The sequence below is a fragment of the Chelonia mydas genome, chromosome 1 (genome assembly GCF_015237465.2).
Source record: "Chelonia mydas isolate rCheMyd1 chromosome 1, rCheMyd1.pri.v2, whole genome shotgun sequence".
Lineage (NCBI taxonomy): Eukaryota > Metazoa > Chordata > Testudines > Cheloniidae > Chelonia > Chelonia mydas.
In genome coordinates this window covers 55,619,331-55,647,180 of record NC_057849.1, presented here as the reverse complement: position 1 = coordinate 55,647,180, position 27,850 = coordinate 55,619,331, and the positions used below count along the sequence as shown (strand labels likewise).

General features: G+C 40.4%; 1 protein-coding gene across 1 annotated transcript; it reads left to right on the top strand.

Annotated features, from left to right (window-relative positions):
• On the top strand, positions 1 to 27,667 carry SERPINE3 (serpin family E member 3). Its single transcript, XM_027830216.3, has 7 exons — positions 1 to 2,563; positions 9,797 to 10,030; positions 12,088 to 12,285; positions 13,964 to 14,162; positions 15,417 to 15,517; positions 20,789 to 20,875; positions 26,980 to 27,667. The coding sequence occupies exons 1-7, from the start codon at positions 2,305 to 2,307 to the stop codon at positions 27,123 to 27,125; spliced, it is 1,224 nt and encodes a 407-aa protein (XP_027686017.2). The 5' UTR covers positions 1 to 2,304; the 3' UTR covers positions 27,126 to 27,667.
• Positions 27,668 to 27,850: the final 183 nt, after the last annotated feature.

Here is a 27,850-nt window from a genome sequence, read left to right as displayed (position 1 = left end):
TTCATTTATTGTCTCGAGTAATTTTTCTTTTTCTTTCTACAAATTATAGACCCAAATCCTGCTTGCCCTAGGTAAGATATCTCTTTGCTTTCTATGCATAAATTATATGAGCAGGGTCTGGCCCTGTCATACCTGGAAAGCTGTAAAAACTTGAAATTGTGTTTAAAATGGGTAATTGTCAGTATTGTACTTCTGGTTAATTCAAAGCTAGTTTCATCGCTTCTAATTTCTTCTCAGGAAGAACAACAACAAAGAGTAGATGAAACCCTTAAAAGTTTGGAATGATGTTAAAAAAATACCATGGACAACAAAGACCTTTAATTGCATGGGATTTCTGAATAACGTTTCAAAATAAAAAACTGTGTGCCTGGTACACAAAGAACTATGTCTCCTTCCCTTTGTGACAGAGGAATCAATGGAATTCATAAAAAGGGGAGGGAGAAAGATGAGAGATAGGAGATGCCTTGCTTAGCACAAGCAGGTCACAAGTCCCTTGAAAGGAAGTTGCTGACTGTATCTCCATATGTACAGTAAAAGCTGTGTTATCTGGCACTTTACCAACCGGAAAGCTCTAGAAACCAGCATTTCTGATATCTCCCAATCCAAATCTTCAGTGGGGTTGCCAGGCTCCCTACCTGGCTCCCCAGAAGCAGCGACATGTCCCTGCTGCTCCTAGGAGGAGGAACAGCCCCGGGGGTGCTGTACGCTGCCCCTGCCACGAGCGCTGGCTCTGCAACTCCCATTGGCTGGGAACCACAGACAATAGGAGCTGCGGAGGTGGTGCCTGCAGGTGGAGGCAGTAAGCAGAGCCGCCTGGCCAAGTTTCCGCTTAGGAGCAACAGGGACACATCGCCACTTGCGGTGAGCCACCTGAGGTGAGTGTCGCCTGGATCCGGCACCCCGTATCCCCTCCTGCACCCCAACCCCCAGCCTGAGCCTCCTCCCACACTCAAACTCCCTCCCTCCATTGGTAAGTATAACTCTTAGTTAATCGGAATTTTTGACTAACCGGCACCCCCCATTCCCCCAACATGCCAGATAACAAAGCTTTTCCTGTACCTTTTTGTTCCTTGCCTTGGATTTGCTGATCAGTGACATGCCTATTTGCCTGGCTCTACCTAGAGTCTGTAGCCTACAGGAATTTGGACAGAGTGGTACAGACATCGCCGATAGAGACTGCGATCACTGACTATTCCTTTAAATGCAGTCCCATGACTTAAACCGTACTCCACCACATATTAAAGAAGGGGACAGAAGTACATACAGAGCTCCAGCTCAGAGGCACAGGACACGGCAAGGCAATTAAATACAGCTAACTGTGAGTAAACATAAGGAGTTAGAGGTGCTCTCTAGAGCAAAGGGCACAGAAAGAGATTTGTGTGAAATCCTAAACTGAAGCCGGAGTAACTTTTTAAAAAATACACATTTGTATAAAATATTCAGAATCTAAAATGAGGTGTAGAAAACTACTGTCTCATTTCAGCAATTTGGAGGGTTGCTTTATTTATTGCTTTTTTAGGAAACATTCTAAATAGTTTTAATCTCATACTACCTCAGACCTGATTAAAAAGATGATTTCCCCCAATATAAAAATCCAAAGCGGTGACTCTGTCAGCAATCACAGAACTCTTTTGCAAATACAACCCCATTTGCAGTGGAGGTATTCTATGACGGTAGTTAGGAGGGATGCCTTGGCTGCAGATTTTTGCACGCTAAGGCCAAAATTCTCAAGCCTGGTGCTCAGTACCGCCGCTCCCAATGGAAGTCAACCAGTGCTATGGATGTCCAGCATCTTTGAAAATCGATCACTTTTATTTAGGTACCTAACTATGGATGTAGCAGCCGATGGATACAGAGCCTGTAAGCACTCAAGGGTCAAAATTGTAGCTTAATATTTATTAAGGAATCAAAATCAGAATTGAACAGGTAGTTAATATGCTGGACAGCTGCTTTTCACACTATGGAGCATGAATAATTTTTTTGTGGGTGCATATCTGGGCCACATGTATTGTAATGGTCAACCATCAAATGAGAGCTGCTATACTGGCTGTGGTCTTGAGGAAGACTGGAAATTGTTAGCTGGTGAAAGCACATCAGTATCCGAAGATATTTTCCTTTTGCATGACACCAATTGGACTGTACCTTGGTAGGTTTGTTACCAGTATTTATTTCCATGGTAAGTCTCAGCTTTATGAGCATGTAAAGCAATAGTTCACATGTCATCCGTCCCTATCATTTTCTGACTGTTCGTATTGTTAATTACAGGTGTAATTATCTGTGGGAGATATTCCATAGTTCGCTTTCATGTTGCCCGTTGTCTTCACTGTGCTTGTTCTGTACTCTTGCTTCTTAACCAACGGAAGCTGTGAGCTCTATGATGAGCTAAAGGAGTTGAAAACTAAATTTGACATCAATCTCTACCAGCGATTAGCAGAACCACAGAACAGAACTAACCTGATAGTTGCACCAGCAAGTGTGTCCATTTCTTTGGGGCTACTGCAGTTTGGAGCTCAAGGAAACACCCTTATGCAGCTGGAAAATGCTCTTGGATACAACATCCACGGTAATGTGCACTTTGACAAATTATTTTTTAGCAATAACTGCTTTGCATTATATCATAAATTCACACTACAGCTTCCTTATGGAGAAAGCAACTGCACAATGGAGCTAAACTTCTAATTAACAAGATCTGTAAGAGCTCATACTGCATTGTTTTCCCATATTTGATTGAACTGTAGGAACTGTTTAACCAGCTGATATGTATGTATTCATCCTACTTCTTTCTGAGCAGGGCTCACTCTTTCTACTGCCCTTTAAAACAAAACAAATGAAGATCTGGAAGGAACATGTAACTCCAGCTAAACTAATGTTGGATTCTCCGGATTTTCTTTCCATTTTAACCAAAGATTAATCCTACCACCTGACACAATATATCCATAGCTATTTTTCATGATCTGTGCACTGGTTATAGAAAACAGATGTCTCATCTTCAAAATTTGTAGCTTATACATACTGGGCCAGCTTTAGAGCTATCAGTATTCTTAAGCATGACATTTATTTTCATCAAATGAAGGCAAAAGTTAAAATTTATAGAGATTGCTGTTGTGTTCTGTAACCTTACTTAGTTATTATTGCCTTTCTGTGAAGCACTGGTACTCAGAAGTAACCGTTCCAGCTCAACCCAGCTATTATATTCAGATAAAACCTATATGTAGTATATATTTTCTCTGGTTGTCACACACACTATCTACAGCACAAATACCCTATCAAACAAAGGTATTAGTTGCAATGATGCCATTTTGCTATAATTCAATAAAGTCATTTTTAATCAATGCTCATTTATGGAAGCATTATACCTTGCTGTTTGCCATACATCTTGCCTCTTAGGGACTTAATTATTGAGAGAACTTTAGAAAATGGACTAGATAATGAAATTAAGGCAATAGTCCCATCCATATAAAAATTGACAAACAGCACTGAAGAGATTTTCCACTTATTGATGAAACCTATTACTTGTTTCAATGCTTTTCTTCCTTCCTTCCATGCTGTGGATAATATTAACAAAACGGAATATCCCTGAGAAAAGGCTGGCATTTTTTCACCGTTTTAGTTGTACACATCACAAGCCACAAAGGTTTCTGACTTCATGTAAACTTACTTGTGTTTAATGTGAAAATAAATCAGAATGGCAACTATGACCAATCTGCAGCAACAATGAACTTCCAGAAAGAAAGAAAGAAAAAGAAAACCGGTTTCCCCAAATGGCATGTTTGGCTAAATCCAGCAGAAATAGATCAAATAAAAGTTTTCCTTGAGATGAGTAAAACCAACTCACTGACATACATAGCAGATAGAAAATTGCATTCCTCTATTATACTTTGCAGCTAACATTTTTGTAGCTCTGCCTTTAACTATAATGAGTGATGTGGTACAAAAATGCACCAATCTGGCAAAAACTACACTGATAGCCATCAGTATCCATTGAAAGTTCAATCATTCTTTAGGGAGAATCAACTTTCCCTGGCTTTAATAACCTCTTTTAACGTTCTGCAGCTTTCCTAATATCTGCTCTAGCACGGGTTGTTTGAGCAAAATAATGTCTAAAGATATGTCTGTCTGAATAATAAACATCAAATAAAATATTTGAAAGCAGTTTTAAACTAGCCTACAAGTAAAAATTCAGAACTTTGGTTAGCTAAGATTGTTGGTGTTACTAAGGTTACAAGCTGAGGATACTGCACCTCATATAACATCTGCTTCTTATTTTACCATCTTTGAGTTCTTACATCCACGTAGGAGCTTGCCAAACACTAGCATACTAATGCAAAACACATGAGAAAGGCACTTTACACCTAAAAAAAATCTGAATCTTCTTGACATCTGTTCAAGGAGTTCAATATTTTTCCCTTAAAGAGTAACAGAGCTAAATTTTAACACTAAGCTGTATTAGTCTTCATGCAGGTTATTAAAGGGACACCATTAGGTTAAAAATCATGGATTGGATTCTCAGGTGGTGTAAACTGGCCAATTTGGAATCTGAGAATCTGGCCACATATACTTAAAATGTCCTAACTGAGATGCAGAATGCTCCTGTTCACTGGACATAGGTTTGGCAATCAGGAGAATTAGGTTCTATTCCTGATTCTGCTACTAACTTCCTGTGTGATCTGTGGCAAGTCACTTGAGCTCTCTATGCTTGTGTTTCCCCTCCCACTCTTTGTCTTGTCCAATTAGATTGAAGCTCTTTGAGACAGGGATTGTTTATTATGTGTTTGTAGTAGTGCCTAGCACAATGGGGCCCTTATTTCCATTGGGTCTCTTGCACTGCTATAACACAATGAAATAATAATAATAATAAACACCACCTCTGATAATTAAAACCAGAAGAATATTTTGAAAAATCTACTTTGCTTTTCCCCATTTATGCTGTTTATTTCCTGTTTGGATTTCTCCCCCTTTGAAAGGTAAAAAAGCTAGTAATATTCATTTTTGTTTGTAGTTAATTCAAGCCAATCACTATCCCAGGTTCTCCTGCACTAGCAAAGTGCTGCTGTGTTTAAGTTGCAAACACTTCAGGGGGATGTTAATCCATTTACAAAATAAAAACCAGCTTCAATTAGAATTTGTTAACAGAGAATTTCATTGACACATTTCCAGTGGCTTTAGATTCTGTAAAAATAAATTTAAGCAAAATCTCTGTATAAAGTCAAATTGGATGTGACAGGGTCCTGCTAAGTGTATTTTAGGTTTATGCAAGTTGATTTTTTGTGTTCAGCCCAAGGGGAAGCTTGCCTCCCAGGATCTCTTCTTTTCTTTATATGGGGTAGGCTGGGTATCACCACTTCCACAGCATCCTTCTCCTCTACCCGACTCCACAGAGGACACTCCACAGGGTGTTGGGCTGTTGTATGGGGCAGGGGAAGGTTGGGAACAACATCGTCCACCCTTAACTCCATGTAGAAATCAGTGCAGCCCAAGGCCTGCTCCATGTTGCAGTGGACACCCTCCCCCTTTCAGAAGGGATTCTGGAAACAGCTGTGGACATAGGAAGCATTGGCACCAGGTCTCCATTTGAGGGGAGAGCAGGAAGTCCCAGAGCCAATGTAGAGGCAAAGGGGTTCTTTAATGCCAGTGCTGTGTTTCCAGCACAATCCCAAAATCAGAGATTTAAGGGCATCAGGCATGTGTTTGCATCCCCTCAACAGAATGATTTAGAGAAAATTCCAGAAGGGGAAACTCCAGAGTTTTCCCTCCCCCAGCATTCCTCTTGCAGATCAAATGAATCTTAGTGGATTGTATTTTAATGCTACTAACACCACCCTAATTCCTACATGGCGCTTTTAGATTAATTTAGATGCAAAGCATTATTGTATTTTAAAACTTCAAAAACTTCATGATGACCAAACCAAAACCAAGAATGTATAAAAGAAGGGTTACTTATTGATAACTGTTGTTCTTCAAGAGTTGCCTCTATGCCTTCACATTTATGGTATCTAGGGCCTCTAGCGTCGAGCTCCAGAACTGTCCAATAAAGCCATGTCCACTGGTGGTGCAGTAGCATGCTCCTATTAGGATGACATCATCAGCTCCATCTATAAAAGGAAGTGCACCTCCACGACAGCCTTAGTCTCTTCTCCCTAGCCTGCAGAGTCCGGAAATACAAAGAACGCTGAGACAAAGGGGAGGGTGGGTTGGTAGTATGACTGCACAGAGGCAACTCTTAAAGAACAGCAGTTACTAACTTTCTTCTCTGAGAGCCTCTGAATTCCCATGAATGGGGGTTTAGCAAGTGGTGCCACCATCAGAGGACAGCAGGCAAGGAGTTCAAGGAAAAAGCAGACTGCAGCACTGCCTTACTAAAACAAGCATTGCCGCGGGATGCCAAGTCCAACAAATAGCGCTTAGTGAAAGTGTGTCAGAATTACATGTAGCTGCTTTGTAAATCTCTACAATAGGAACCTAGCTCAGAAAAGCTACAGCAGCAACTGTGGCCCTAGTAGAGTGTGTCTTTAAGCCAAGAGGTACTGGTTTTCTGGCGAAGTAGTAACAACCTTCAATACATCTCTTAATCAAGTGGGAAAGAGCTTGTTACTAATAGGCTCCCCCTTATACCTCTCCCCACAGGCAACAAATAATCTGTCTGATCTTCCAAAGGGCTTAGTCCCACACAGGTAATAGTAGAGACAGATGCAGACAGAGACCTGTGCCGTTAAGTATAAATATCTTTTGGCATCTAAGACTCCCCTGGGTGAGCATGGTTCTTCCACTTGTCTGGGGAAGAAAAGGAGGAGGGAAACATACTGCAACAGGTGAAAATCTGAGAACACCTCAGGCATAAAGCTGAGGCGAGGTCTCAAAATGACCTTTTCTTTGGGTACTACTGTGTAGAGTTGAGGCCATCAAGGTACTGGGCTTGCTAACCCTCCTAGCAGAGGTAATGGCTTTGAAAAATACCATTTTGATAAACAGGTATTCTAAGGAGGTTTGGGACAGGGACTTTTAGGGTGGACCCATCAATATCATTAAGACTAAGTTCAAGTCGCAGGATTGGGAAGGCCCTCTAGTAGTAGGAAAGGCATTAGCCATTCCCTTACAAATCATAGAGACTGGAGTGAGAGAATAAAGGTTTGTGTCTAACAAAATTATGACAGGAAGAAATCGCTGCTAAACGACCCTTCAGGGAAGCTACTGCTAGACCTTGTGATTATAAATGCAAGAGAAACTCTAAAATTGCAGGGACTCCCACCCAGGACGGGATTAACCCTTTACTTTTGGCTCAGCACATAAAAGGTGTCCATGTTAGTCTAACACTTCAAGGTGGCGCTCTTTCTGGACTACAACAGTACTGCTTGAACTCGCTGTGAACATCCATCCCAGGCTAGATAATGGAGCAGCAGCTATGGGACTTGATTAATAAAGAACATAAGGAGGGTAATATAATTAATGCCAATCAGAATGGGTCTATGGAAAATATATTTTGTCAAACTAACGACATAATTTTTGAAGAGATAGTAAGTTTGGCTGATACATACTTAGAGTAAGGCAGTTGACATGGTACTGCATGACATTTTTATTAAAAGACTACAATAATATAAAATTAACATGGCACATATTAAATGGATTAAAACCTGGCTAACTGCTAGGTCTCAAAATGTAAATGTAATCAGGGAATCATCACTGAGCAGATGTGTTACCATTGGGGGCCCCACAGAGATTGATTCTTGGCCCTACATTATTTGATATTTTTATCAATGATGTGGAAGAAAACAAAGTTTGCATTGATAAAGTTTGCAATTACACAAAAATTGGGGGAGGACAGAACACCGATACAGAGCAATCTGGCTTACTTGGTAAGAAGGGCACAAGCAAACAATGTAAGTTTTAATATAGCTAAATGTAAATGCATATATCTGCAAAGACTGTCAGCTGTGCTTACCAGGTGGGGGACTCCATCCTCGAAAGCAGTGACACTCTATAAATACATCAGAGGAATAAATACCAGGGGGGGAGAGAGGAGTTATTTAAATTAAGCGCCAATGTTGACACAAGAATAAATGGATCTAACAAGTTTAGGCTTGAAATTAGATAATGATTTCCAAATACTGGAGGAATGAAGCTCTGCAACAGCCTTCCAAGGGGAGCAGTGGGGGCAAAAAACCAAACTGGCTTCAAGACTGAGCTTGATAAGTTTATGGAGGGAATGGTATGATGAGACTGCCTACAATGGCATGTAGCCAATCTGTGACTGCTATTAGCAAATATCTCCAATGGCTGGCGATGGGACACTAGATGGGGAGGGCTCTGAGCTACTCCAAAGAATTCTTTCCCAGGTGTCTAGCTGGTGGGTCTTGTCCACATGCCCAGGCTCTGATTGTCGTACTTGGGGTCAGGAAGGAATTTTCCCCCAGGTCAGAATGGGAGAGACCCAGTGAAGTTTTTGCCTTCCTCTGACGGATGGGGCACAGGTCACTTGCAAGTTTAAACTAGTGTAAATGGTGGATTCTCTATAACTTGAAATCTTTAAATCATGATTTGAGGACTTCAGTAACTCAGCCACAGATTATGGGTCTATCACAGGAGTGGGTAGATGAGGTTCTGTGGCCTGCAATGTGCAGGAGGTCAGATTAGATGATCACCATGGTCCCTTCTGGCCTTAAAGTATATGAGGCTCTGAAAAAGAATTGTGGGTTGTGGTGGATAAGCCACTGAACATGAGCTCCCAGTGCAAAGCTGTGGCCAAAAAGGCTGACGGAAGAACTAACAATAAAAAGAGAGAGTTCTGTTTAGGTCTCTGGCAGCAGAGAAGGAACTGAGATGGACAGGGGATACACAGTCTTATACAGATGGAGACAAAGCTGTCATGCTACACAAGCACTACTGTATTTCCCCTCCTCTCCTTCCACAAGCGGCTACAGCTGTGTTATACAGTTCGGCAGCTCAACTCTTGCAGCAGCAGAAGACATAAGTGGGGATGCACAGAGGCCCCCGAAGGAGGAGTATTTTTTTAAAACGAGCAAACAGAAAAGTCAGATAGCCTGTGATGTAAGGTCAACTACTTAGTGTAGCAACAGTATAGCAATTTCTAAGGTAATGTCTATCCTACAGCTGCAAGTAGTAACGCTACAGAGCTTGGGTTAAATACACAGAGAGGCTTATTTTCTCTGAATTTAATCAGTGTTTTGAATTCTCTTCAACTTCCTATGAAAAAGATGGGCAGTTACCTGAACAGCCATGGCACCTGCAGGTATACAGAGATTAGATCTGTAGCTACAGTGATTCTTGCTCACATGCACAGAATGGAAATAGCCAAATTTAACTTAGGAAGGAATTTTTCCACCAGGGCATATTGGAAGGTACCTCTTAGGCTTTCTTCACTTTCCTCTGGAGCAGTGTCCATCCATTAGAATTAAGTGATCATGTCCAAACAGTCATTTTCCTGTGACTGCAGCAAGGGAGGAGCTAACATTGGTGGACCTTTGTTCTTTCTATTAATGTCATCTGTGTTTTTGCTACAAAAAGCTCTTGGTATATACAACATATTGCAGGGTATCCCTAGGCAATAGTCTCCGCCTCACTAATAGTTTCACATAGTTGAATTTTGAATTATTTTACGTCGTTGTAGCATCCAGAGGGCCCAATCAGCTTTATGTTAAGTGCTGTTGCAATCACATAGGTCCACTGCTATTTGTTAAGTGCTGACAATTTTCTTGGCAATGAATTATCATTAACACTTCATTTTTGCTATTGTTAAGTTCAACATGAGAGTTACAGCATTGATTTTTCTCCTGTCTGGCAGATCCAAAAGTGCAGGACTTCTTGCATACCGGATATGAAGAAGTGACCAACTCTAGCCAAGGCCCTGTGGTTCAGTTGGCATGTGCCCTATTTGTGCAAGCTGGAGTTCACCTGTCTCCTGACTTCATTGAGCATAGTGCACTCTGGGCAAACAGCAGCCTCCAAAAAATCAACTTCAGTGAGCCTAACAGCACTGCTGCACAGATAAATGAATGGGTTACCAGTAACACTGAAGGTAAAATAACTAATAGAGATGATTCTGTAGGCCCCAGCTGTAATAATAAAAAATGTACAGATACCAGCAGTTAGCACTCTAGCATTTAACCAAACGTAATAACGTTTAGTACGATGCTCTATACAGAAAGGCATAGTTTAGCAGTCTTGAACACAAGACTGGGAACCAGGAATGCCTGTGCTCTAATCACAACTCCGATACTGCCTCACAGCATGACCTTGGGCAAGACTGCAGTAATTCTAGATACCTAAATAAAGGATTACAGGATCAAGCCCTTAACCAGTCTGCCTTAGTCCCTTGCTTTGTAAAATGGGAATAATATCATCGACCTAGCAGGGATGTTCTAAGAACAATTAGCTAGAACCAAATTCTCCCAGCTATCATGGAGTGTAGTATTTACCACAGTGAATACTTCCAGTAAACTCAGTAGTAGGTGTTTATAGTATTGACCCATTCGTCTGTACAGTGAAAACAGAAGATGAAATTAGTGAACTTTATTCCTTTACATGACCAGGAAGTTTAATGAAACTAAATCCAATCTTAATGAAAAATATACTGTAAGCCAGGTTTCAGAGTAACAGCCGTGTTAGTCTGTATTCGCAAAAAGAAAAGGAGTACTTGTGGCACCTTAGAGACTAACCAATTTATTTGAGCATAAGCTTTCGTGAGCTACAGCTCACTTCATCGGATGCATACTGTGGAAAGTGTAGAATTAAGGCCAAATTAATCACTGGTTCATGCCACTGATTTTGCATGAGTTATACTAGGGATAAATTTGGCCATCAACTTGATTAGCAGGTAACTAATGTGATTTTAAACATGCATGTTGAAATTGATACTAGTTGCTCTTGAAAAGTCTCCTCTATCTTCCTCAACAGAACTATAACTGGACTTTATGATAGAAATTGATTGCTCCAGGAAACTTCGTTGACAATGTCAGCTCGCACTTTGATAAAATTTTCCTATATTTTTTGACACTGCCAATGGCTTTCATGGTAGGGAGGTGAATAAAATGGCATGATCAGTTAGAAAACTTCACACTAGAGCCCTTATTTCATGGCAAAGGGGACATAACCTGCCCAAGGCCTGTTTTCTATCATTGACACTACCAGACTCTCTGGGCATAATTTCACGTTCAACTTCTTGCACATAGATTGAGTCACACTTTTTTCATTACTGCTAGAAGCAGTTATGCAGTCATTTAAGACTCTGAACATTTACCCTTCTTAGGGATTTTAAGGTCAGAACGGACCACCATGACCATCTAGTCTGACCTCCTGCACATTGCAGGACACAGAACCTCACCTACCACCCCTGTAATAGACCTATAACCTGTGGCTGAGGTACTGAAGTCCTCAAATCTTGACTTAAAGATTTCAAGTTACAGAGACTCCAACATTTATTCTAGTTCAAACCAGCAAGTGACCCATGCCCCAAGCTGCAGATGAAGGTGAAAAACCTCCTACGTCTCTGCCAGTCTGACCCGGGAGAAAATTCCTTCCTGACCCCAAATGTGGCAATCATCTCATCTTCTTCTAAGTAGAGCAGAAGACTTACTTTAAATATACTTTCTAAAATAGAAAGTAAAGATAGCAACAGTGTTTTAACTATGAAACTTGTTGAGTAAGAGAGCATTTACCATACCAGAGTAAGCCAATGATCGACATACTTTCATCTCTTTAAAAACATGTATGTGTATAACTAATGTTTGAATGTAGTGAATGCCAAGAAAAAGTAAGGGATATACTAATTTTCTGAGCTCAAATATGAACAAAAGTATGAAACTGATGTCAGCCTGACCCAATTTGTTGGAGGTAGAATGCTCACCTCTGTGACTTGGCCACTTTTTTAGCACATCAGGATAAAAGGTTCAGAAGAGTTAAAAAAAATCTGATAATTTGGCCCTATGTATGTCACTTAAAAAACAAGAGAGAGAGAAAGAGATATGCAGGATTCCCTCTGCAACGTGTGTGTGTGTGTGTGTGTGAGTGAGTGTGTGTGAGAGAGAGACAGAGCGAGAGAGAAAATATAATTCATCTTCTCCTTTTCTTATGCAGGTGGAGAAGCAGACTGCATACATCTGGATACAGCTGGTTCACCACTTACCCAGATGGCTGTGGTGAGCACCATGTACTTCAAAAGCATGTGGCAAAAGAAATTCTCTTTCACAGATACTCAGTCCTTGCCTTTTACCACTGCAGAGGGCATCACCCTGAAAGTGCCCACAATGTACCACACGGCTGAGGTCAATTATGGTAACTACTTTTCATGCTATGTCTGACATATGAAACAATACTGTAAACTACATACACTTTAAATTTATTTACTTCCAGCACTGCCTACAATGTGCTAGATGTTGCACAAACAGGGAGGAGAGCGCTTTGGAAAAACGCCAAAATATAATAGCTCAGAAATAGACCTTTTCTCTGACATATAAAACCTGTGTGTGTTATGCTTCTATCCAAACTTCTCCTGAGGTAGATACTGTAGTTTAACTATGATTGAAGGTGAAAGCAGGAGCGAGTAATGCCCTACAGTAGCACAGGCTTGAACATGAGATCTTGTTTTAGGTCTCAGACCTGCCCTCGCTGAAGTAAATGGCAAAACTCTTGATGACTTCAGTGGGAGCAGGATTGGACTCTCATTGAGAGAAAGAATGTTGAGCAAAACACTGGGATTTTTCCCTGCTCAATCTGAAAAGTGTGGGATCTCTTCGCCTGGAGAGCCGTTTGAGGATGACAGAAAGGAGAGTTGATATTTTAACATCTCATGGATAGAAAAGTGTCATTAACAGTGCAGCACCCTCTCTTGTGCACACTGGGTCAGAATCTAAATCCTACTGCTGTCCTAGAACTCATGATTTTCAGAACTAATGAGCACTACCAACTAAACCTTACTGACATTTTGTAATGATATGCAGCCAATTACTTATATAGACATAGTTTCACACCAGTATTTGTGAGACTGCAAATAAAACTGATGATCATTGAGTCAAAAAACCCCAAACACCTCTACTCTTAAAGCATCAGCTGCTATATCTAACTCCTTCTCTGTGTTAGCACTGTAGGAGTTGTTCTTGGACATGCTATTATTCCATTGGAACACTGCCTCCTTAAAGGGGGTTTAGCAGGGCTGTGATGTTACACTGCAAAAAGTTTTATATGCATTTATGTGAAGCAGCCAGCAACTAGTTAATATTAATGACACCTAAATTAATGGATGCTGTACCCTGTTCCCTAACCAATTATTCATTTGAAGGTCCATTAAGTTGTATCCTCTTTTGAGGTTATAGGTTTAAAGATTTGTCTGAATTTGACAGGTTCTAAATGCTTTGTAGTTCAATAAAGCTGTGCGCTTCTTGAAAGCAGCTTAACCTGTGCTATTGATTTGGGTGTATGGATGAGAGTATTGGGCAAAGTACTTCTCAATGAGTTAAACAGGAACTGCTTTTTCTTTTTTCCTAGTTAGTGTAGTTCTGCTGAAAAGTGCTACATTGAAAGAGCTGGAGAATGAAGTCATCTATTTATTCAAAAAGAGCTGTCATAAGACCAGTCACATTGTAAACTCACCCATTCTCATCGAAGTTCCTCAGCCCTGACCCAAAGGGAGTACCATTAGGGTGAGCAGACAGCTAAATCACCATGCTTCACTGGGCTGGGCCACTGAGACAGCCACAAAGGATGTCAGTTATCGCTCTTTGTGTTAGCAAATGTGTGATGTGGACACTTGTCTGCTCGGAAGTGAATTAAGACCATTGACTCAGTTCACGTGATCCAGTGACCTTCATTTACTAACTACCTGGTCCACATTCAAGCCAGTGACTTAGTGGTGAAAGGCTCTGTATCCTCGTACTAGTGCCTTGAGCTACCTAAAGCTCCTCAGAACTGCTTTTTCCCTTGAGTGATGCCAAGGATTATGTTTTCAAACCTGTAGGTCAGTTCCATACCACATCGCTGGAGCGTTTCAGTGTAGCAGAGTTGCCTTATCTGGGGGAGAGAGTCAGTATGTTTGTGGTGCTTCCCAGTGACAGGAGGACATCTCTGTCCCAGATTGAGTCACACCTCTCAGCTAAAATCATCACTGTTTGGGCCAACAGCTTAAAGAGAATGAAGATGGATATTTTTCTACCTAGGTAAGTGACACTCTCCTTCTCGAGGGCCTGGCCATCCTCTAACCATACATATCTTTTATTGTCAGAGTTGTGTTGTGTACATTATTGTTGGCATAACCAATGACACAGAGGACACCTGTCCTTTTAGTAGGACACTTTCAACTCTAGTCTCCTGATCACATGATCAGCAAAGCAAAGCACCCTCTCTCCCTTCTTTAGCCAGGAGAGGTGGGCTCGGGAATGCCAAATACTATACATATCTTATAGACCAGGGGTTCTCAAACTTCATTGCTCCACGACCCCCTTCTGACAACAAAAATTACTACATAACCCCAGGAGGGGGGACCGAAGCCTGAGCCCACCCGAGCCTGCTGCCCTGGGTGGGAGTAGGAGGGGCAAAGCCAAAGCCTGCGCCCCTCCACCCTGGGTGGGGAGACCAAAGCCGAAGCCCCAGGGCTTCAGCCCCAGATGGGATGCCTCTAACCTGAGCCCCACCACCCAGGGCTGAAGACCTTTGGGCTTCGCCCCTAGGCCCCAGCAAGCCTAACACCAGCCCTGGTGACCCTCATTAAAAAGGGTTTGCAACCCACTTTGGGTAGTTTGAGAACAGCTGTTATGTACTATAACTGAACCATTAATTAAAAAACAACCTGAATTTGATTCTACAAGTCCTATTTATATGTAAGAAGTTTATTTGGGGTACAATAACGCTTTAAAAATGTACAAAGGGAAGAAAATTATTTGTGCCCATTCTTGCTTTTTTGCTTCGTAAAGAAAACTTCTAAAAAAAAGTTGTTTAAATATTTTAACGTACTTTACAATGTATTTTTAATATTAGAGATATTAAATGGAGCTCCAGCAACTCTCACCAATCACTGCATTTCTTCTGTGTACAGGGCAAGTGCACACTCTCCATCACTCCAGCCCTTCACTATTGCCAAAATTTGCACATGACCCCACCGCATTTTTCAAACAAATAGAATGACAGCATATACCATCTGGGTGCAAAAGAGGGAGGGCATTTCCTGGATGTACTTAGCACATCAATCAGCACAGAAAAAACTTTATTACATACCTCCAGAAATACATTCCCCACGCTAATGAAACACTGAAAAATGGTTTGTGCATTAATGTTCTTTTTCCCAGCTGATGTTTTGCAGATGCATTCCTACCTACAACCAAATTTATGACAATTTTTTAAAAAAGAAAGCACAAATGGGGGCGAATGCAAAATTCACGTATATATTTAAATGAAATCTACTGTGTTAATTTTAGATTCAGAATTCAAAGTCACTTTGACTTAAAAATGGTTTTACCTGCCTTGGGAATTACAGACATATTTGATCCAACTGAGGCTGATTTTAAAGGTATTTCAGGTAAGATTATTCCTTATATAGGAAATGATCACTCAGTGTATAGATGTATTGTAGATATTTACATGATATTTGTTTGACTGATTCTAGAGAGCTGATCCTTCTGTATTAATTAATTAATTACTTCTGGCTCCAAGAAAATTAAAAACACAATCCAGATTCTATTTAACTACTGTAGAATTGAAATTTCTTTCAAACTACTGCATTTTAGGTTAAGCAAAATTTGGTGGTGGGGAAAGATTTTTAGAGATTAAAGCCAGTGAGACAGAACATTGCTGGAATGTGTTTGCTTAGGTGCCGGCTGAAGTCTACAAGGATCACTGCAGATCAAGCATTTATTACTGGTTCTAAATAGCCATTCCATAGTCAGTGACATTGGTGTAACAACCACAGGCCTCTTTATTCTGAGTCCCGACGTCACCCACGCAAACAACCTTTACGCATGCCTGTAATCTCCCTTTGTTTCTGTTCCGCAAGCCAACAATCAACATCATAATACCGAGCCCACAATATCCCATGACCACATGTTGTTAAGATAGAAACTGACTAACTACCATGTCTCAAAAAACCTGATGTTATTCTACTCACTAGAAAGTTTTATCCTGATTTAATATTAAAAGACTCTATAACTGTCCATGTGCTTTGACTAACACATATCACTTCCAGCAAGGTAAACAATTCCAATTTGGGCACTTGCATTCAAAGACTCTTAAATGGAGATTTTATGGTGAGACTCTCAGCCTTTCTAATATGATTCTCGTCAGTGTGTGACTGTCATTAAATGGAGGCATAGCCACAAGAACATCTTCTGGTACAGTGGAAAATGCTTTAGAGGAAGGTCCTGATGGAAGTTTGCTTCCCCCAGGGGACAAAGCTCAGGGCATAGATTTTGTTTTCTACCCCCTATTAAATTTGAGCATGTGTTCATTATAATATGATCACTAATTGCACAGAATGCCTTGTTAATTAGAAATGAGGTGTTAATATGCTGACTAAAATTCACTGATGGTTCACATTATAAATATGTACAACAGCTATTTAGATAGGATGAGTGCTTAAGGAGGATGAAATACAATGGACCAAAGCATACTGGGGAGCTTCTTCTGTACTGTTTATGACTTATTCCCATTGTGCTTTTTGATTAAGACAAATTTGAGTGGCACTTTTTCTCAAATTTTACCTATTATTTAAGGGTGTCTATTTTCCCTGGTTTCAGAGTAGCAGCCGTGTTAGTCTGTATTCGCAAAAAGAAAAGGAGTACTTGTGGCACCTTAGAGACTAACAAGTTTATTTGAGCATAAGCTTTCATGAGCCGCAGCTCACTTCATCGGATGCAAATGCATCCGATGGAGTGAGCTGTAGCTCACAAAAGCTTATGCTCAAATAAATTTGGTAGTCTCTAAGGTGCCACAAGTACTCCTTTTCTTTTCCCTGTCCTTCCCTTCCCCCCACTCCCCACCTCTCTGGTATAATTCTGAGTTGACCCACAGGCTCAGGCACAAAGGAGAAAAGCAGTGCAACTGACTATTACTCATAATAATAAATATTGAATGGGGGAGCTACTGTTGGGGTTTTATAGAACTATCCTCAGCAATCTTACGATGTGTCACTTTTCTCAGAGTTCTATTTTGTTTTACCAGTGATTCTTCCTGCTCAACATGTTTTTGTGGGAGTTTCTTTGGATCGCTTAGTTGACCCAAGATTAGTTCGTTGTTCCCAATACACTCGGTAGTTGCCATTCATACCAAGAAATCTTACTGATTACTAGAATTAGTGAAAGAACAATCAAACCACTGGTTGGTCACTTACCAATAGAACTCAGCATTTAATTCAGTGTTATTAATCATGTTTATTACAGTAGTGCCTAAGGACTGACCAAGAATGGGGCCTATTGTGCCAGATGCTGTATAAACACTGAGTAGCAGTGTCCATGCCCTGAAGACCTTAAAGTCTAACTGGACAAGACAGACACAGGGAGGGGGAGCGGGTAGAATATACAAGCAGAGTGAACAATGTAATTGTCACAAACAGTACTTAGTTCCACTGTTTTTTGGTGGGGAGGGAGAAGAGGGTTAGTTAGGAAGGGATAAACTAAGTGGAACGAAAAGTGAAGGGAAAGGGTACTTTGAAGGGAAGGCAGATGAAGGGGATAGGGCAGGAGAGAAGGGAGTAAGAGGGGCAGGCGTGAAGTGAGGGATGGGTAGGAGGAGGATTAGAGCAAACAGCCATCGAGCACTGGGCAGAGAAAGTCCAGTCAAACCTGTAGAAAGTTTGGCGAATGTCTGAAGGTCCCTGCAGTGGCTGTTCCTGCTCCTGCCAGCTGGAGTCTCTGGATGGTTCCTCTCTGAAGTTTTAACCAGGTGCTGTCTACATGGTGGGTACATGAAGATGAAAGAACAGGAAGGAAGCAAACAGACTGAATGCTATCTTATCCCTTAAACTTCACCCCATGCTTATAAGATGCATTGCAGTGCAGTTCCTCTCTAGGAAGACAGTGGGCCTGATTCCCATTACCTTGCACGTATGCAAAATGATTATTCAGAGAATAGGGGCCAGATTCAGATCTGTTATATCAGTATAACTCTGTGGAAACTCCATTCATTACACATCTCTGGAGTTACTCCAGATTTACACACTGACAGGATTTGGCCCAATAACTTTAAAAAAACATTCTTAAAATTGATGACCAGACAATAGTGGGTTGGTTGCATCTTTCAGCTAATACTAGCTGTCAAAAAGTTCTCTGTGTGAATGATACAAGAAAGGTTAAGTGACTTGTTCAAGGTCACACAGCAAACCATTGGCAGACAGGGGGACAGAAATCAGTCTTCTATTCTTACTAGCTTTCTGATGTTCTTACTAGCAGTTAGTTCTCTATAAGGTAGGCAGATAACTTTTAGACTAAGTTCTCCTCCGTAGTTGCTACTAAAGTGAAAAAAGAAAATTCGTTAGCAATCATGACAATGAAATTTTCCTGCAGATGTTCTCTCTTAATTGTTGTACAGAGACATATTTTGACTCTACTTGCTTTTAAATCAATTTTGATGTGCTTATTTATACGTGGTAAAATAGCTTGATGCAGATGATACAGCAACAGAATTGCAGCACAGCCCTAACCAGACCTAGAGTTTTATGTGGAACTTCTGCCCTATGGTCATGTGTTACTTGACCTATACTTAAGTTAAATAATGATATAATCTTTTTATAGCTATTGCACTTTCAGGTTTTGACAACCACAAACGTTTAGAACTGTCCAATCAATGAGCTGTCTGTGGAGACACAGGCTTTATCAGCTATTCAGCGTTTGTAATACTGGTGAGGCTACTGAAAAACACTATATGGATCAATTCACCTTTAATAACGTTCACAGATTGTAAATCCAGAAGAGACCATTAGATTATCTAGTCTAACCTTGTGTGTATCACAGGCCATATAAATTCACCTCATTACTCTGGCACTGAGCCAATAACTTGTCTTTGAGTATGAAGAATGTGTTTCAAACAGTAATAAATACAGTAGAACCTCAGGGTTCTGAACACCAGAGTTACGAACTGAGCAGTCAACCACACACCTCATTTGGAACCGGAAGTAGGAAATCAGGCAGCAGCAGAGACCAAAAAAAAAAAGCATGTACAGTACAGTATTGTGTTAAATGTAAAGTACTCAAAAAAATAAAAGGGAAAGCAACATTTTTCTTCTGCACAGTAACATTTCAAAGCTGTATTAAGTCAATGTTCAGTTGTAAACTTCTGGAAGAACAATAATGTTTTCTTTAGAGTTAGAAACATTTCAGAGTGATGAACAAGCTCCTTTCTCGAGGTGTTCGTAACTCTGAGGTTCTACTGTAGATCATTTATATTGGTAGTAGTGTTATATAGAAGAACTTCAAACCATGCCTCAAAAAGCTGGGAAAACATTATTATTGCCGTTTCACATATGGGGAAAATGGAGGCCTGAGGAAAGTCAAGTGACTTGTCTAAGGTCACACAGCAAGCCAGTGATAGGCAGGGGAACAGAACCCAGATGTTATGCTTCTGTGGCCTGTTCTCGCTAACCACTATACCACTGCCTCCCAAATGACAAGTGATTGCTTTACTTAGTATTTATATTGCAAAATATTAACAACTGATTAACCCCCAAACCTCCTTTGTAAGGTAAGTCAGACTATCCCCACTGTGCAGATGGGGAGACAGAGGCACAGGCCCACAAAATGACTTGCCCAATGCTACATAGTGACAGAGTCAGGATTAGAAGTCACATTCTTCCAATGCCCAAGCCCATGCTCATTCCTCCAGACCACGTACCTACAACACATTTACACTGTAAACACACAAGCAGAGTAAAACCCAATCCCACCATGTGTGAAAGTTTCTCTCTCCACCATCTTTTTTAAGAAAATGTATTTTAACATCATGGAGGGAAGAGTTCGGTGGAAGACATCTGTGACAAAAGGAAAGGCTGTACCTACTATGTAGGTTGTAGTCAGCAGGTTATTACTTTACATTATTACGGTAAAATACTTGGAAAACTAACCACTCCATAAAAATCGGGCTAATTTTACAAAGTAATTGAACTTTTTTTAGTTAATGGCATTTTGTAAATAGTTTACAATAATTAAAATTAAACTGGAGAAAAGATTAAAGGAGGGATTGCAGTGGTTTACAACCAGCATTCATTTTTTGGTAGAGAGCAGCAGAAATAAGTGCCATTTGTTGGAAACATTCTGATGTGTGCTGCTGTTTGTCTAGCAGCGTTAGAAACAATACCTGCAATTAGTAACTTCACAAACTGATCGCACTGAGAACATAGTGCTGGTAAAAGCATATTAAAAATTCTAACTGCAGTCATTCTGTAAATTATGAATGCCCTAAGAAGTCACCAATGAACTACATGGGTTAAAGTGTTTTGACAGAAATGGAGAGGTGTTTATTTTGATCATTATTCAGAAATTGTCTTTGAAAATTCTATTTACAGACATCATTTTTGGTTAAGATAAAATGCATTATCTGTTTTCTCTTTAATAGCCAATACATCCTATCAGACCTAGGCAAAAGGAATTAACTAACTGGTCTAAATTCATCTCTGAATTTAATAATTCAAACAAAAATTGTCCTACCTAACCTGGTATCTATAGGATTTTAGGAGTTCAGATACTATGGGAATGAGAAGCAGTATAAGATAAAAGTGTCTCAATTTTTTTTTTTAAACTGGGTTGTGTTGATTTTACAATGAAACAAATAACTTATTAATACTTACTTTTGGTTGGTTTGTTAGAGCAAGGCGGGCTTTACATTTCAGAAGCTATTCATAGAGCAAAGATTGAAGTGACAGAAGAAGGTGCAAAAGCATCAGGAGCTACAGGTAAATCAGACATACAAACTTCAGTAATGTTCTGCATCTGAGCCATATCATAGCAGCAACAAATGTTAAATCAGGGCCTTTAATTATAACAAGGAATTTACACATGCTTAAACCCATCCCTATTCAGCAAGGCACACAAGAATGTGCTTTATTGAAGCCCCATTAACTCCAAAGTTAAACATACCCCTATGTGCTTTGATGAATCAGGCCCACATTTAAGAAACCATTTCCATTCTACCTCCTATTTTCAGTTGCTCAGAACTTTAAAACGTTTTCCTTTTCAAGTTTAGTCTGGCAACAGGGGATGGTTGGGTTTTCCTCAAACTATCTATTTTTCAGATTAGCAAGCGTTGAAGAACTACCAGCACCCAAAAACATCTTTTTTTAATTCAAACCTTCTATTATGCTCAAGTAACTGTACTGAAAGGCAATTGACACAGGCGTCATTTGCTGTGGGGCAAGGAGGACCGTTAGTGCCTCCTCCACCCCTATTTTTAATAGGTGGATAGATTCCATTAGGCCTTCCACTCCCCACCCTCCCCGCAACTTTGCAGGATATAATATAATCATGTATACTGTTCTATGTGCTAGTACAACATTGTCACCCTCTCCCAATTTTTCTGAGATGATGCCCTTGGCAACTGACCTTCCATGCTTGGCTTATAGAGCCAGTGTTTTGAGGAAAATACAACAATAATGTTAAAGTTAAGGATTTGAAGTTTCATCTTTGTGCACGCTTTGCAGATTTAGTTTCTCATTTGATTTTGAGTTGCATTTCCCATGTGCAACAGTTTCTGGGGGCAGATGGAATTCTACATTAAAAGGAAAATGTTTTCTATGCAAAATCCCACCTTCCAGCAAAGATTGTGGTTTAAATTAATGGCTTTTTTTTTAAGACATAAATATGAAAAACTATTGACATGTAAATAGAAAACCGTAAGTTATTATCTGAATGTTGAAAATTTTAAAATAGTGAGATTCAAAAGTTAATTGTCCTCAATTCCTGCTCCATCCTCTTTTTGCCACAAAAGCCCTACCACGGCATCTGGGGATTCTCCTTGCATATGGGAATATCCAGGTGGCATAGAGATGGCACATTCATGTCTATGCCACTCGCTGCTGGCTATCCCAGCTCAGGGGATGTGTTGGTAGAATATCTGGAACATGCTGCAGCTTTTTAATCCTGGGCTAGAATACTCTGAAGGTGCTTCATCTTGTGGAGGGACTTATTTGGTCCCCAGCTGCTATGGAAATGAGAGGAGCATAAAGGTTGCTTTAAGACATGTGTTTCCAGTCTACTCCCCTTGTGTCTAGTGCTAAGCATTGCTCAACCACACTTAAGGATCTGGCTCAATAAGTCTGTGGTAGCATTACCTTGATGCTAGTGTCTGTATGCACACTATATAATTAACTTTGCTGTGGAGAAAAAGATTTTGAGTTCCTTGACTTAAATTCTCATCCTTATTGGTAAACTAACACACCTGTAATGTTTCCAATAAAATCCTCTATAGAAGATTCAAGTCATCTTATACTTATAACGTTTACATATCAAAGACTAAGTATAACTGCAATCAGCAGAAATAGCACCCAGTCCTAGTCCCACTGAAGTCAATGACGGCACTCCCATTAATTTCAGCAGGAGGCAGCCCACTGAAAAGAACTGCTTTTCAGAAATAGAGAATGGGTTCAGGAAAGGCTGGAAAAATAGAAAGGTAATCTGTCATAGAATCCTAGACTGGCTGGAGGGACCTCAAGAAGTCATCAAATTCACTCCCCTGCACTATGGCACGACCAGGTATACTTACACCATCCCTTGACAGGAATTTGGCCAGCCTGGATTTTAAAACCTCCAATGATGGCGAGTCCAAAACCTCCTTTGGAAGCTTATTCCAGGGTTTAACTACCCTTAAAGTTAGAAAGTATTTCCTAATATCTAACCTAAATCTCCTTTACTGCAGATTAAGTCCATTACTTTTTATCCTACATTCAGTGAACATGGAGAACAACTGATCATTGTCCTCTTAATAACAGCCCTTAACATACTTGAAGATTTATCAGGTCCCCCTCAGTCTTTTCTCAAGACTACATGTGCCTCCCCCCCCCTTTTTTTAAACTTATCTTCAAAAGTCACATTTTCTAAATCTTTTACCATTTTTGTTGCTCTCCTCAACTCTCTGCCGTTTGCCCACATATAGCCTCAAGTGCGGTGCCTAGAATGGGATGCAGTACTCCAGCTAAGGCCTCACCAGTGCCAATTACTTCTTGTATCTTACATACAACACTCCAGTTACTACACACCAGAATATTAGCCTTTTCTGCAGCTGCATCACATTGCTGACACTCTTCCAATTTGTCATGAATTATAACCCTCAGATCTTTTTCAGCAGTACTATTACCTACCCAATTATTCCCCATGTTGTAGTTGTGCATTTGATTTTTCAAATGTGGAGGCTGCAAAGAGAGCAATAGGGCCAGGACCAGAATATTTGTCAGCTTAGCACTGCACATATTCAGGGTAGTGCCATCTGCTTTCCTCTACACACACACTCTCTCTCCAGTCCCAAATGTGGTCAGCTTGATAGTGTTTTTGCCACTGTTAACTTTCTCTTTAGCCACCAAGGTGTTCTCTTCTCTTCCTCCTGTACTCCACTGCTAGAGCAGTCACGGCTGGTTTTAACATGTTTATAGCTACATGCAATTGTACAAGATCTGGTTACTTAAAAACCTGGAAAATCTAGTCATACATTTTATTGAAAAGAAAAATTTGGAAATAATTAGATTGGGAGACAGAAGGAAATCATTCTAATCAAACTAGATTTGTTACATATTTTTAATATATATATATCTTGGATTAAAATTATTTTTGGCAAATGGTTTTATCCTAAAAAGCCTATAAATGCGTTAATTTTTGGTCAGTGTATTAATTACACTACGTAGCTACCTAGAAATGCATTTGGGAAATTATTAGGGCTCTCAAGCGATTAAAAAAATCGATCGCAATTAATCAGGCTGTTAAACAATAACAGGATACCATTTATTTAAATATTTTGGGGGGTTTTCTAGATTTTCAAATATATTGATTTAAATTACAACAGAATACGAAGTGTACAGTGCTCACTTTATATTTATTTTTATTACAAATATTTGCACTGTAAAAAAACCAAAAGAAATAGTATTTTTCAATTCCCCCATTACAAGTATAGTACTGTAGTGCAATCTCTTTATCATGAAAGTTGAACAACGTGTAGAATTATGTAGAACAAAAAAAAAATAGCTGCATTCAAAAATAAAACAATGTAAAACTTTAGAGCAGGGGTGGGCAAACTTTTTGGCCCGAGAGCCACATCTGGGTATGGAAATTGTATGGTGAGCCATGAATGCTCACAAAATTGGGGGTTAGGGGTCCGAACTCCGGGGGTGCAGGCTCTGGGGTGGGGCTGGAAATGAGGAGTTCAGGGTGCAGGAGGGGGCTCTGGGTGGGACGAGGGTTAGGGTGTGAGGGGGAAGTGTGGGCTCTGGCTGGGGGGTGTGGGCTCTGGGGTGGGGCTGAGGAGTTGGGGGTGCAGTAGGGTGCTCCAAGCTGGGACCAAGGGGTTAGGAGGGCAGGAGGGGGATCAGGGCTGGAGCAGGGACTTGGGGGACAGAAGGGGGTCAAGGGGGTAGGCTCCGGGTGGCGCTTACCTGAAGCAGCGCCATGTCCCCACTCTGGCTCCTACGCAGAGGCGCAGCCACGTAGCTCTGCATGCTGCCCCGTCTACAGGCGCCACCCCTGCAGCTCCCATTGGCCGTAGTTCCCAGCCAATGGGAGCTGTGGGGGCGGTGCTTGGGGCAGGGGCAGCATGCAGAGCCCCCTGGCTGTCCCTACGCATAGGAGCCAGAGTGGGGACATGCCCCTGCTTCTGGGAGCTACGTGGAGCCATGACACATGTGGACTGGGCAAGCCCCCAACCCCACTCGCCAGCAGGAGCTCGAGGGCCGGATTAAAATGTCTGAACGGCTGCATACGGCCCCTGGGCAGTAGTTTGCCCACCCCTAATTTAGAGCCTACAAGTCCACTCAGTCCTACTTCAGCCAATCACTCAAACAAACAAGTTCGGTTACAATTTGCAGGAGATAATGCTTCTTGTTTGCAATGTCACCTGAAAGTGAGAACAGGCTTTTGCATGGCACTGTTGTAGCCAGCGACAAAATATTTACGTGCCAGATGTGCTAAAAATTCATATGTCCCTTCATGCTTCAACACCATTCCAGAGGACATGCGTCCATGATTTAACTGGGACTTGGTCCTGCTTTGAGCAGGGGGTTGGACTAGATGACCTTCTGGGGTCCCTTCCAACCCTGATATTCTATGATTCTATGATTCTATGCTGATGATGGGTTCTGCTCAATAACAATCCAAAGCAGAGCAGACCAACGCATGTTCATTTTCATCATCTCAGTCAGATGCCACAAGCAGGTTTTCTTTTTTGGTGTTTTGGGTTCTGTAGTTTCCCCATCTGAGTGTTGCTCTTTTAAGACTTCTGAAAGCATGCTCCACACCTCGTCCCTCTCAGATTTTGGACGGCACTTCAGATTCTTAAACCTTGGGTCAAGTGCTGTAGCTACTTTTAGAAATCTCACATTAGTACCTTCTTTGCATTTTGTCAAATCTGCAGTGACAGCGTTATTAAAACGAACATGTTCTGGGTCATTATCCGAGACTGCTATAACATGAAATATATGGCAGAAAGTGGGTAAAACAGAACAGGAGACATGCAATTCTCCCTCAAGGAGTTCAGTCACAAATTTAATTAATGCATTATTTTTTTTTTAACAAGCATCATCAGAATGAAAGCATGTCCTCTGGAATGGTGGCTGAAGCATGAAGGGACATACAAATGTTTAGAATATCTGGAACGTAAATACCTTGCAATGTCGGTTACAAAAGTGCCATGTGAACACCTGTTCTCACTGTCAGGTGACACTGTAAATAGAAGCAGGCAGCAGTATCTCCCGTAAATGTAAACAAACTTGTTTGTTTTAGTGATTGGCAGAATAAGAAGTAGGACCTGAGTGGACTTGTAGGCTCTAAATTTTTTTTTTTTTGAGTGCAGTTATGTAACAAAAAAATCTACATTTGTAAGTTACACTTTCACAATAAAGATATTGCACTAGGTGTATGAGGTGAATGCAAAAATCTACATTTGTAAGTTACACTTTCACAATAAAGATATTGCACTACGTGTATGAGGTGAATGTAAAAATACTATTTCTTTTATAATTTTTACAGTGAAAATATTTGTAATAAAAATGAAGTGAGTACTGTATACTGTATTCTGTGCTGTAATAGAAATCAATATATTTGAAAATGTAGAAAAACATCCAAAAATATTTAATAAATTTCAGTTGGTATTCTATTAACAGTGCGATTAATCGTGATTAATTTTTTCGTTAATCGTGTGAGTTAACTGCGATTAATTGACAGCCATATCAATTATATTTAAACAGGAGATTTATTTTTATAACTTTAAAAATGTAAGTTAAATAGGTAGTAACAAAATAACTGCAGAGTGGAAGCAGTCTTATGGTTCAGGGACTGCATTGGGATTCAGGAGACTAGGGTTCAATTCAGAGGGGTCTGCCATAAGCTTCCAGTGTGATCTTGGGCAGATCACTTCATCTCTGTGTGCCTGTGTTTCCCATCTGCAAAAAGGGGAGAATTTGCATCATTTGTCAACTTACCGTAAACTCTGTCTCTATGCACAGATGGTTATGAACAGGGCAAGTGGTGCAGTAGTGTCTTGACCGGGTGTTAGTACTATCAACGAAAAAAATATCAGTGGTGAGTCTTAAAACTCAAAGGCAAGCAGGAGTAATTACTCAGTGAGTAGACAGCACTACATTACCTGTGTAATTCATCCTTGCAAACTTTTACTTGCTTGTTCACCTGGGGTGATTTTTTTCTGCTGGTTAATTAAACATTACATTTATTTTTATCACAGTAAGGGCAGATGAATAATTTGGTGGTTAGGGTAGTAAAAACCTGAGTTTTATGAGGGTGCTCTATAAAAGAGAAGGCAAAACTGAAACTGACACGTGAATGTTCTCTCTTTCTTGCATGGCAGCTATGGTGCTACTAAAAAGATCTCGAACTCCTATTTTCAAAGCAGACAGACCTTTCATCTTTTTCCTAAGGCACGCCAATACAGGTACACATAATTCATTTGTTCAGTATAGGAGTCACTCACCTAACAGTAAAAAAATCTTATGAGTGTGTCCCATAAATAAATAAGGAGCTATTCTCTAAAATGACTACAATTTCCATAAAACTCCTTTAAAAACAATCTGTAGAATAAATTTTCAACTACAAACAGTGGAAGCAGAAAAATTGACAATCATGGGAATTCAGTTAGACTGTTCTTCGGCATAAATTTAGTACCCGAAGGCACTCTGATGGTCCTGGGGACTAACATTCATTTATCCAAAGAATGGAAAGGTAAAGCACATGCAGGTGCAGTGCAAGTTTCTCCTCCCCTGTCCTGCCTCTATGCCTGAAATCTAAGCATCTCCTTATCTGGAGAGGCATGGGGCCTAATCTGTCCTGCCACTGCTTTGTGTCTTGCCGAGACAAGCAAGAAAGTTGCCACTTGTAAGTATTAAAAGTGTCTTTAGTAAGCAAATTGAACAAAAAAAATTAAAACTTACTATACTCAACTATGCACTTAATAGGATGAAAATTGGACTGTAAAATACAAATTTAGAGAAATCAAGTAGAGCAAGAAAGAAACCACAAACAGCATTCTAATCAGAATAGCATCAGAAACAGTCATAGTATTGCAAATCACATTTTTTTCCTTCTATTTATCATAAAAAAGTGTAAAAATATACATTTGTTTTTGGTAGAAGTCTGTCTTCTTTGGGGAGGGGAAAAGAGTAAATAAAGCTACTATTAAAAATACTGATGTTTAATGTTTGGTTTATTATCCATTTGGGAGG